This window comes from Pinus tabuliformis, chromosome 8, assembly GCF_031772625.1.
Source record: "Pinus tabuliformis cultivar Carrire ecotype Pingquan chromosome 8, CPIR1, whole genome shotgun sequence".
Taxonomy (NCBI): domain Eukaryota; kingdom Viridiplantae; phylum Streptophyta; class Pinopsida; order Pinales; family Pinaceae; genus Pinus; species Pinus tabuliformis.
The window spans coordinates 1,876,300,738-1,876,312,171 of NC_142294.1; the positions used below are offsets into that span (position 1 = coordinate 1,876,300,738).

Consider the following 11,434-nt stretch of genomic DNA (forward strand, 5'->3'; position numbering starts at 1 on the left):
AAAAAAATTGATTATATATATATATAACAATAATTATATGTATATATTTTTTTACAAAATTCTATTATAAAACAGATAAATATTAGTTTTTACATGCATAATTGAAAGGACTTATCCGCCCATACCAAACATACTTACTTATTTCAAAATTAAACATTCTTATTTATTTCAAAATTATTATTAATGTTTTATATAGATAATTTAAAACAGTGTTCAACCCCTACCAAACATGCTTACTCATTTCACAATACCTATTAATTATATATATATATATATTTTCCACTTATATATATTGAATTACCATTGTTATAAATTTTGCGAAATTTTATGACAACAATTAGTAATAAGTAATTATTGACCTACATAAATAATTTAGAAGTTTGTCAACCAGACACGCTTTCAGAAACTTAAATACCTCTTTGGTTCCAGGGAAATTTGGTCTATTAATTATATATACATTGTAAAATTATAATATTCAAATTTCTTGAAAAACAAGTTCTAAATAATACTTTATATTTGATATTATATTTATCATAATAGTTTAGATGTCAAATTCTCTATCTTATAATAACTCAAAAGTAAAATAACAAATATTGTATTTCTGACGTTTATCAGAAATTCGCGTATAATATTGTTGTAATAGTTCAAAAGTGATCGAATATTGTGCCTGTAATACTTCTTAGGAATTGACTTAAATTATTAACCTACCTCGCAGAGAGTAAGCTACATATAGACAGATTTATTGACAAAGAAAGCTTGAAGTGGTTTCATGAGGTTTGACCATAAAATGAGGATGTTGTGATATGGTTCCCAGAAAGCAATTTACACGGAGAGATGCAGATTGACATTGACAATCACAATTTCTTTTCGTAATTGTGTTCAAGTATGGGGTTAGCGTATGGAGTTAGCATAAGGAGCTATAAGGATAGACTATGATAACCAAAGTGCAATTTTATTGGCAAAGAAACCTGCATATCATTCAAAGACAAAACACATTGATATTCAGTATCAATTTGTGAGGGATATGATTGAAGACAAAAAGGTGTTGTTGGTAAAGGTGGACATTTTGGAGAATACTGCAGATGCATTGACAAAATCTGTGAGCTTTGAGAAGTTCTCTTGGTGTAGAGAAACAATGGGCATTGCAGGGCTGGATAAATAACTAAGCTTTCTTGTAGCCCCTTGTGGAAAGAAAACAACAAGTGGGAGAATGTTGTTTTGTGTTATATTATTTCCACGACTAGCCCACGTAGTTAACTCGGGGGGGGGCGAGCCCCCCTTTGTTGCACCGATTGCGTAGTGGGGGGGGGGGGGTCACAAGGGGTTTGAGGGGTGTAGGTAACCCCCCTCTATGGGGTCTGCGGTAACGCCCCAGAAAATTTTATTTTTTGGACCCTATATTAGGTTGGGCGGACCTACCTATGGTTTTGTGTATGATTTTCGCACATGGTTTTGGACATGATGGTTTTGGACGCGATGGTTTTTGGTCCATGGTATTGGATGCTTCGACATGTATAAATATGTATTGTAACATTGAAAGGAACATAATGAAAAATCAAGCTGGTAGTCTCGGTTTTGGGATCCAGGGGGAAATCTCTATGTATATGTGTTTTGTATGTTATGCTCTCGCATTGTTTATTTTCTTTCTTTTAGAATTTGTATGCAGGTAATTTATGTACAAAGTTAAAACCTACACATTCTAGGTTCTTTTGTTTTCAGAAAAGGAAGTTAGTATTGATTGTAAGCAGTAGGATTTGAAGAAAGAGGAGAACACTAACACTGGAGTGACAAATGCAAAAAGAGAGAGAATAGAACCGGTCTAGTGGTATCGTTAAAGCCAATATCCCACATAAAACAAACACATAGATATTGATGTTCAAGTCTTCATAATTGGTAAATTTACCTGCAATGACTTGACAACACAATGATAAGTTTTTATAGCTATGAAACAACATTTCATGTGTAAATTGTAGTCCAACCAATGTTAAGTTGGAAACTCATATTATCATGCTCGACATTTCATATAATATAATTTCTATGGTTGAAATTATTTATAGTTGCACTTGATATTGTTTAGTATTTTAACTAACATATGTAATTTTAAATTTTCATATTAGATGAAGCAATTCGCATTGTATGAACACATTTTATCAATGTAAAACGACAAATTAGTAGTTTATATTGATTAATGATGAACACAAAAAAATGAATATACAATTAAATTAGTTTTATATAATGATTATTAATGAAAATAAATGAAATGAATATAAACTAGTAAATTAGTCGTTTATATAATGAATATCAAACTACCAAAAAAATATAAATGACTACTACAATTATTAGTTTTGATTACAAATGACACCTAAATTTTGCATATATACGACTATTAGTAGCTAATCTACTATATCTTATAACACGACAGAAATTTAGTCATATTTATTTGGTCATTAATTGGTTTCAAACAACGACTAAAATTTGCATATATATGACTATTAGTAGCTAATTTACAGTATCTTATGACACGACCAACATTTTGGTCATATTTCTTTGGTCATTAATTGGTTTTCTCAGATGATTATATAGTAATATATTTTGTTGTATATTTGGTCATTAATTGTGGCAATTAATAACTAAATCAATAACTAAATTAATGACCAAATTTATGACTAAATATACTGCTACATGATAAAATTGAGACAATCAATTAATGACTAAGCTAAAAATGACAAAAAGTTGGTCGCGTTATAAAATACTGTAAATTAACTACTACTGGTCACCAACTGAAAAATAGTCATTTATATGCAAATTTTAGTCATTGTTTTGGTAACTAATTAGCCATTTTGTATTAGCATTGGTTTCATACATCTTCTTTTATGTTGCATCTATGGAACTGCAGCTGGATATTGGTAACCTCCTTCCACTATTGCCCGAACATCTGCTCCAAGAGACTAAAGATAGGATTTGGTTCTTGTCTTCCAATATATAAAATTATTTCCGTTGAAGAGTGATGGTCTGATAGATGTCAATCTGTCTTAATTGCTCATCTTGGGAGATCATCCTTCAAGCGATCAAGCTTCTTTTGAAGGACCTTCTCTGATACCAATTGTTGGGAAAAATACTAAGAGGGGGGTTGAATCAGTATTTTAAAAGCTCTCAATGACAATTTCTTTTTCTGAAATGTATACGCGACTTGACTGAACTCAGCTAGTGTATATACACGACCGTTGTAAAAGAAACTAGCGTATGTTCTGTAAACTTGTAAAACAACTAATTCTTTATCTGTCAAACTTTGAAACAGAATGTAAGAGATTTATCAGGTATTTGATAAGTAGTAAACAGGTACAGTAAGAACAGAATAAAGTATCACACATAAGTAAACACACATGAACACCATGATTTAAGGTAGAAATCCAATGTGGGAGAAAACCACCGCTATTGTTGTCTTAGTCCTCAAAACTTATTAATATCAAAAAATTCTTACATTCTTGTACTAATGAAGACTCACACCAGTATGTAGGCACCCACCTGTTGAAGGCTACAACCTTCACTCATTCTCCAGCTCCTGCTGGGAGGGAGATATAACCCCCTAATCCGATCCCCAACTACTACTAGAAGGAAGCTTCGACTTCCTCATTGAAGGTTCCAACCCTCAACAACATCCATGGACCACATTTCATCAAATTTTCAGACTTGATCCAATATCAACACTTATGCTCAATCATCAATCTTTGATGAACAAAATTAACCAATCACTGAAACCCAAACAACTGATACATAATCAAAACTTAACCAATCAATTGGAACAAACAGATCACTGTAATCAGTACACAGAACTGAACTCAGAATGTTGCATCAACACACAGAATCAATTGTAACCTTGCTCATTCATTTGCCAAAATGTATATGCTACTTCACTTAAGGAAACTCGCATGCATATGTGCTTTTCTGGAGAGAAACCTGTGCATAAATCTTAATATGCTGAAAACTTGACCACTGCAATTTCTGAAAAGAACACTGAATCATACTCGGATCTACTGCAACACTCTTAACTAATCACATAATTGTCTCTAATCTCCAATCACAATCAACAAGTAATCTTAACATTCTTCAATCAATTAATAACCAAATTCAACTTCATCATTCAATCAAATCTACTTCACACATTATCACTCAACTTAGATCAACATGAGGACATCATTGACAAACATCAAAGAAACAACAACACTGATAAGGTTGATCAATCATTTATGAACAGAAATCCCTTACTTTATATACACGACTTTGCAGAAGTGAACCAGTGTGTATACACGCTTTTCCTAAGACCAACTAGCGTATAGATCTGCAAATTTTGACCTAAAATTGCACAACTCTTCAAAACTTCAGAAAGACCCAGATCATAATAATCAGAGATAAAAACATGCATCAGTACTTAGATCTAGTCAATCCATGAGTAGATCATACAATGAAAAGTCATTTCAGGTCTCATGATCCTGATCCATCATTGTATTCATCGGTGCATAATTATTTCATATCAATGTGACAATTATGGCCCTTACAATGCAAATATACTTCAGATTGAAGTATTTATAAAAAAATCCTTTCACTTGCACACTTAGCACTTTGATCTTCACCTCTTTATATAGTTTAGCCCTTATCCAATACCATGGGTCAAAACTACACAAGTGTCGGTGGTAATCTTTGACGAGATCAATATCCATTGTCGCGCTCATTACTATGGGCCAATACCATGGTAAGGACCCCTAGTATTTAGAATACCATGGTGCAAAAACCATACGCTAATTTTCTTCACTAAACTCGTGTGCATACGCGACTTGGCTTAACATAACCCACATATGGTTCTTGAACTTCCAAATTTATCATTCCTTTTAACTGATTCCTCTGAACTGCCATGCATTCTATCACATCTGTAAACACATCCTGTTTATATCTTTATCATTATGATATTATGTTCCATCATTCTGTCACCTTTGAACTGACATGTGGATTCATCTAGTTACCATATACTTGCTCTGTTACAAGTGAGTTGCCACCAAAAACAACACATGCATCAACAACTCTTGCACCTCCCAATCTTAGTGTAAACTCAGTCCATTGAGGTATGTGAGACTTTTGTGGGTCTCATATGTGTTGGGTTGTGTTATACTATTTCCACGACTAGCCCATGTAGTTAACTGGGGGGTTAGAGGGGGGGCAGAGCCCCCCCTTCGTTGCGCCGATTGTGTAGCGGGGGGGTCACGGGGGGTTTGAGATGTACCTATAACCCCACATTATGGGGTCCAGGGCAGCACCCTAGAAAATTTTGGTTTTGTACCCTATGTTAGGTTGGGTGGATCCACCTATGGTTTTGTGCATGATTTTCGCACATGTTTTTTGGACGCGATAGTTTTCGGTCCATGGTATTGGATGCTTCAGCATGTATAAATATGTATTATAACATTGAAAGGAACATAATGAAAAATCAAGCTGGTAGTCTCGGTTTTGGGACCCAAGGGAAAATCTCTGTGTATATGTGTTATGCTCTCGCATCGTTTATTTTCTGTGTTCTAGAATTCATATGTAGGTAATTTCTGTACGGAGTTCAAACCTACAATACGTTGACTTCCATTCATGGACTAAGCACCAGAGCTCGCTCAAAGAAGGAGCACAGTATGCTCCTGTATCCAAAGTTTTTTATATATCTCATGTTGCACTCTGTAAGCTATGGTTTCATGTTGGATATGAGTGTTGTGCCACTAGTCAAATATTGTCTAGCACAAACATCCCTTGCATTCTCATGAAAATAATAAAGTTGTAGCAAAAGACACAAAATCCCTACAAATACCATCGATGGGTAAAGAAAAGAGTGAATGTCTAAATTTATAGTCCATTTTGGAGGGGGGAAAAAATCTTAAATGTGACTAAAAATACCTAATTTATCAATAAAATCAATAAGCTCCACTCCAATTCTTGAAAATTTTCATCTCAAATATAACCAAAAAAAAAAAAAAAAAACAAAACAAAAAAAACTAGATTTCGTTTACTACTACTTATATATGCCTTCACTTTTAAATGCATTTGCTCCACTCAAATAATGTTTTTCTATATAATTTTATTGCTATCTCAATTTGTAAGGCAAGGCAATATACTTGTGAGCTTGATAATGACATATTTGGAAAAAAAGCCCTAAGGAATTATGGAAGCTAGACTTTGTCTTTAATATTGAGCTATACCATTCTATAATTTTATTGCTATCTCAATTTGTAAGGCAAAGGCAATATACTTGTGAGCTTGATAATGATATATTTGGAAAAAAAGTCATAAGGAATTATGGAAGCTAGACTTTGTCTTTAATATTGAGCTATACCATTTCTAAAAAAAGTGTATTTCTTTGTTTTTTGATTTGGTTACAATGTTGTATTTCTTTGTTTTTTGATTGGGTTACACTGTTATTTTGTTTTTTGTTTTTTTAATTTATTAAAAAAATAAAATAACTGCTTAAATTTATTAAAAATATATTATTGAAATTAAAAAAATAATGAAAATTCTGATCTCAAATGACTGTTCACAACGTACCGTCAGACAAAGTTTCCGCAGGTGTCATAACATTTTCTTTGGTGTTGCCAAATTATTATAGATTTCGGAGTTATTTTTGGGAACGTAGCCAAAATATTCCTGTCAAATTTTTATTTTTATCGTTTATATATATAGTTTTAATAACTTTGAAAACTATGTAACATTAAAATTGTGAAGAATACCCGGTCAAATTTATAATGTAAACTAATTCATCGAGTATTTTAATCAGTTAGAGGAATAGAGGAATTGTTTAAGTAGATAAAAATACATTCAGCACTATCAAAAATATCTAACACACCTAATTTTAAAATTTAACGATTATAATTTAGATTTATAAAAATCTTTGCCAATTTTTCTATACAGAATTTCCAAGAATTTTCGGGACTCTGCCTCTCTAGACTACGCGGGCCGCAATTAACAAAAGGATAACCGGTCAAACTTCTAATGTCAACTAATCCGTCCCAAATTAACAAATTAAACGGGCCCCAGAAAAGAAACCTGTACTTTCCAGAATTGCCCGGATCTTCAATCGAGTGAAATGGTGGAATAGGAAGTTTCTCCGACATGATCGTTGGGTTGGATTTCACTTTCCGGGATATTCCGACATAGCGTCCACGAAAGAGAGATTGAAGCGCAAAGGCGGGAAATACCTTTCCATATGCTTCTCCGACATTGCTGACCTTCTTCTCGGAATGGCCAGACAGCCAAGATGTATAAAAAGCGAACTCTGGCGCTCAACTCTAACAGCATTATGAAGCAAATGAAATCAAAATAGCAAATATCTGAGGATGGAATCGTACTCGTCTACCCCGCTGTAAGGATGAATACAGAAAATCATTTTCTTTCTGCAAGATACCATTGTTTTCTTCATATTTTGATTAATTCTTGTTCTTGTCAAATTAAATTCTGTATTTTGAATGGACTGGCCGGTGTAGAGTTGAGATTTTGAAGGATTTATTTTATAAAGATGAAAATTGCATTTTTAAGGGAAGTTTAGTGTGGTTTCTCCGGAATTTTGAATTTCCGTGGTGGGTAAATTAGAGCTTTTCTTTCAGGTTAGAATCGATTGTCCGCTAAACTTTTCTTTATTTTTTATGTTGATTGCAATGGGTTTGATTCAAGCTTCTGGTGCATATCTCCCTATCACATACATAGGTGCATATTTTAAAGCTGCTTCGCATATTAAAATTATTTTTCTTAAGCATTTGGAAGGTTTGTAGGATTATGTTTGGTGGAGTAAGCTCTGTATATTTGTTATTTGTTTCTCAAGTAATAAAATTACGACATTTGCTTTGTAATTTTGAATGGGATGTGGTAAATAATGGTCTGGCCTGCAATGAATCCTGGGAATTTGGTTCAGCCTAGTAATGACAGATTAAATATTCTGGTATTTGACCTCCTCCTTCAGTATTAGTTCTAATTTACAGAAACGATGTTGCAGGTTCACTGTTGATCAGGAGATTGCAAATTTCCTTGTTTCTTGTGGATTATTGTCCAAGGCTTGGGAAGAGGCACATCTTGCAAACAAGGCAGAGAGTTATACTCTGAATGAGTATGAAGGCATTGCATATGTTGCCTTCCCTTCATTTCATAAAATAGAAAGTTTTGTTGTGAAAGATAGTAAATATGGAGAGGGCAACATACAAACTGATAACAAGGTCTTCTCTGCTGCCCTCAAGAGTAATGATGAGCAACCAGCCCTTGTACACCAGGGAGCTCTGAAGTTGTTCCTCCATATTATGGAGAATACCGATTTCCAAGCAAAGGTAAATTAATCTATCCTTCAGAACAGAGTGGTCTTAGTTTCATACAAAAGAGGGAATATTCTTCACTTATTAGAGATGATGTTTCTGAAAAAGGAAAAATAACATTTTGTTGGTGTGTTCTCTGATCAAACAGATGCAGATTTATACGGACTCAAAACAAAGGCAACTCAAACCCATTATATTTGTGGGTCATTCCTTAGGAGGGGCAGTTGCAACTTTGGCCACACTATGGGTACTGGAAAAGAGGCTCAGGCAAAGTTCCCCTTTGTGTATAACATTTGGAAGTCCACTAGTGGGAGATGTAGGACTTGTTGAAGCCGTTGGCCGTGAAAATTGGGCAGGCAACTTCTGTCATGTGGTTTCCAAGCATGATATTGTTCCTCGAATGCTTCTTGCACCATTTGAGTCAATCGTTGAACCCTTGATTGCTATCTTGCCTTCCTGGCAAGGCATAATGGCTAATGACAGTAAAACTGTACCTGATTCTTCTATTCAAGATGCTGGTAGAACTCTTCTTCACAATGTCTTGCTGTATACTGATACAATGGCAAACTATGGGGTTGACTCTCGAAGGCAGTTAGATGGGCTTATCAAGAGAAGCCCATATAGACCTTTTGGCACTTACATGTTTTGTTCAGGCGAAGGTGCAGCTTGTATTGATAATTCTGAGACTGTTTTGAAGATTCTTCATTTGACAATGCAGAGCCACGAAAAAACTTATGGTAATATTGTACAGGACTGTTTTTCGGAGCATGTAGAGTATGGCTCTGTTTTGAATCATGTCATAGACAAGTCCATAAGTGGGAGAAGAACTGCAAAACCTGATTCAGAATCTTCTGACAAGATGGGAATGTCATTGCAGCTGGAAGCCATTGGTGTTGGTGCTCAGGTAATTCTCAGTTTTGAAAGATTAAAATATAAAAATATGTATGATGTTTTTGTCTTAAGAAGTAGGGGATTTTTTTATAATTAATTGATACTTGAAATGTGTTCTTGAATTGGTGATGGGAACTTTGTGCAGAATTATCATGCACTGATTGCCCTGCAAACAGCAGGAAGTATGGAAAACCAGCATAACACAAACGTTGCTAAGCTAGCTATTGAGTTAAGCCTAGGACAAAGTAGTATGGCAGAGGTTGAATGGTATAAAGAGAGTTGTGAGAAGGACGATGACATGGGATATTATGATAACTTCAAGATCCAAAGTGACAAGAAAGATATCCATGCCGATCAAGATAGGCTAAAGCTCGCTCTGTTTTGGGATGACATTATTGAAAAGTGGGAAAGTCATGAGTTGCCTAGTGATTTCCAGTCCCAAAATAAGTGGATAAATGCTGGCACTGCGTATAGAAGACTTGTAGAGCCTCTGGATATTGCACATTATTATCGCATGTCTAATGGTACAGGCAACTATCTTTCAGATGGAAGACCCACTCGTCATAAAGTTCTTCAGAAATGGATGGAAGAGAAGGAAAACACTCGCAGTTCAAGACGTCGGAGCGGTCGCACCAAGCTTGCATCCCTCACTCAGGACTCATGCTTTTGGGCACATGTAGAAGAGGCTTTGAAAGAAATGAAAATCCTGGAACAGGGCCAACACCAAAAGCTGGAAAGCCTGGAAATGTTTGAAGGTTATGTGACAAGATTGATCAATGATCGCGACATTTCCTCCGATGTTTTCTTGGAAGGAAGCAGCTTCGTGGAATGGTGGAAAGAATGGAAAGAATACAAGCAAAATCAATTTCCTGGATGGACCTCTCCTTTGAACGAAATAATGGAAAATGAAAGTTGGAAGCCCTGAATTTGCGGACTGTTTGGATGGGAAAATGGTTTACAAGAGGACATTGTTCCAGTTTGGGTTTTGTATCTGTTTCGTCTCATTTGTTTAAAATTAGCTGGATGGCTGTGATGTAATGTTTTTGTTTTGATGATTAGGCAGGCACGACCTATGACATACAGATGATTCTTTTTTCAGTCCATGTTATCAGTGATTAATAGATGTTCCCAATCCATGTTCTGGGTGATTGATAGATATGCCACGTGCCAACATGGGATGCCGCGTCGGAACAAACTTTGTTTCCTGGATGTGGCTCGTAAGCATATGACTCGGATATTCTTGTGTCAATGGGAAATCTGGTGTCCTCTATTGGCAAGTACTGCCTCAGTGTTTGTTTGCTTGCAGTAACATTAGAAATCTATAGATGGTGATTATGACGTCGAAAAAGGGTCCTTTAATTTTAAAGTTTAAATGTAATAATTATAAAATCTCACGTTAAAAAAATGGTGTTGGTGGTTTGTTGATTCCTATGTAATGGAAGATATGACAATCGCGTAGAGAAATATATAATTACATATATAATTATATGTAGGTTAATTTAAATAAATTATGGATCAAATCACTTGAGTAAAGTCAAAATATATATTTATAACAAAAATTCTAATTATGTTGTAGCAAGATGAATAAACAATTATTAGTAGTTTATCTAATTTCATCTCTCATACACTAAGGTAATGGTTTTTATTTTTATTTTTTTGCAAAGTATTGATTTTAATTTTTATTTTTTTTGCAATTCGCAACAAAAACATGGTCACTTCGTAGTAAATGAGAAACTAATAGAGTGAGGAGGTTCCTTTGAATGGATTAACCATCATGTTTATAAATTCATAAAATCCTTATTCAAAAGCACCAATCATTATAATTTAAAGAAAAAAAGTGATTATGATATAAAACAAATACTAGGTTTAGAAGTCTAAAGAAACTCATAATAGGAATACTAATTACAATATTATAATGAAGTGAGAATTCTTATGACCTTCATTTAAGTGGACCCTACCCAAAAGAGCTCCTCGAATCTTGTAAAACACCTAAAGAACAAAGCTTTGATAATAACTTTGAATCTATCTCTACCATCTAAGTCTATAGATACACTAAATTGGTGATAGAGAATCACCAATCCAATTAATAAGATCCTTCATTGATGGAGGTTGTTTACTTGATTGCCATTTTTTCAACGCATCAAAGTTAAGAGGCTCATTCTCCCTCTACTAATTTGAATTTTGAAGTACTATTACGATTTGGAAGAGGTCACATTGCT

The 11,434-nt window shown here is 34.4% G+C and overlaps 1 protein-coding gene across 1 annotated transcript; it reads left to right on the forward strand.

Moving 5' to 3' along the window:
* Positions 1-7,255: 7,255 nt before the first annotated feature.
* LOC149243872 (lipase-like PAD4) lies at positions 7,256-10,503 on the forward strand. The gene is made up of 4 exons (XM_089374642.1): positions 7,256-7,387; positions 8,015-8,339; positions 8,473-9,228; positions 9,361-10,503. The coding sequence occupies exons 1-4, from the start codon at positions 7,362-7,364 to the stop codon at positions 10,138-10,140; spliced, it is 1,887 nt and encodes a 628-aa protein (XP_089230768.1). The 5' UTR covers positions 7,256-7,361; the 3' UTR covers positions 10,141-10,503.
* Positions 10,504-11,434: the final 931 nt, after the last annotated feature.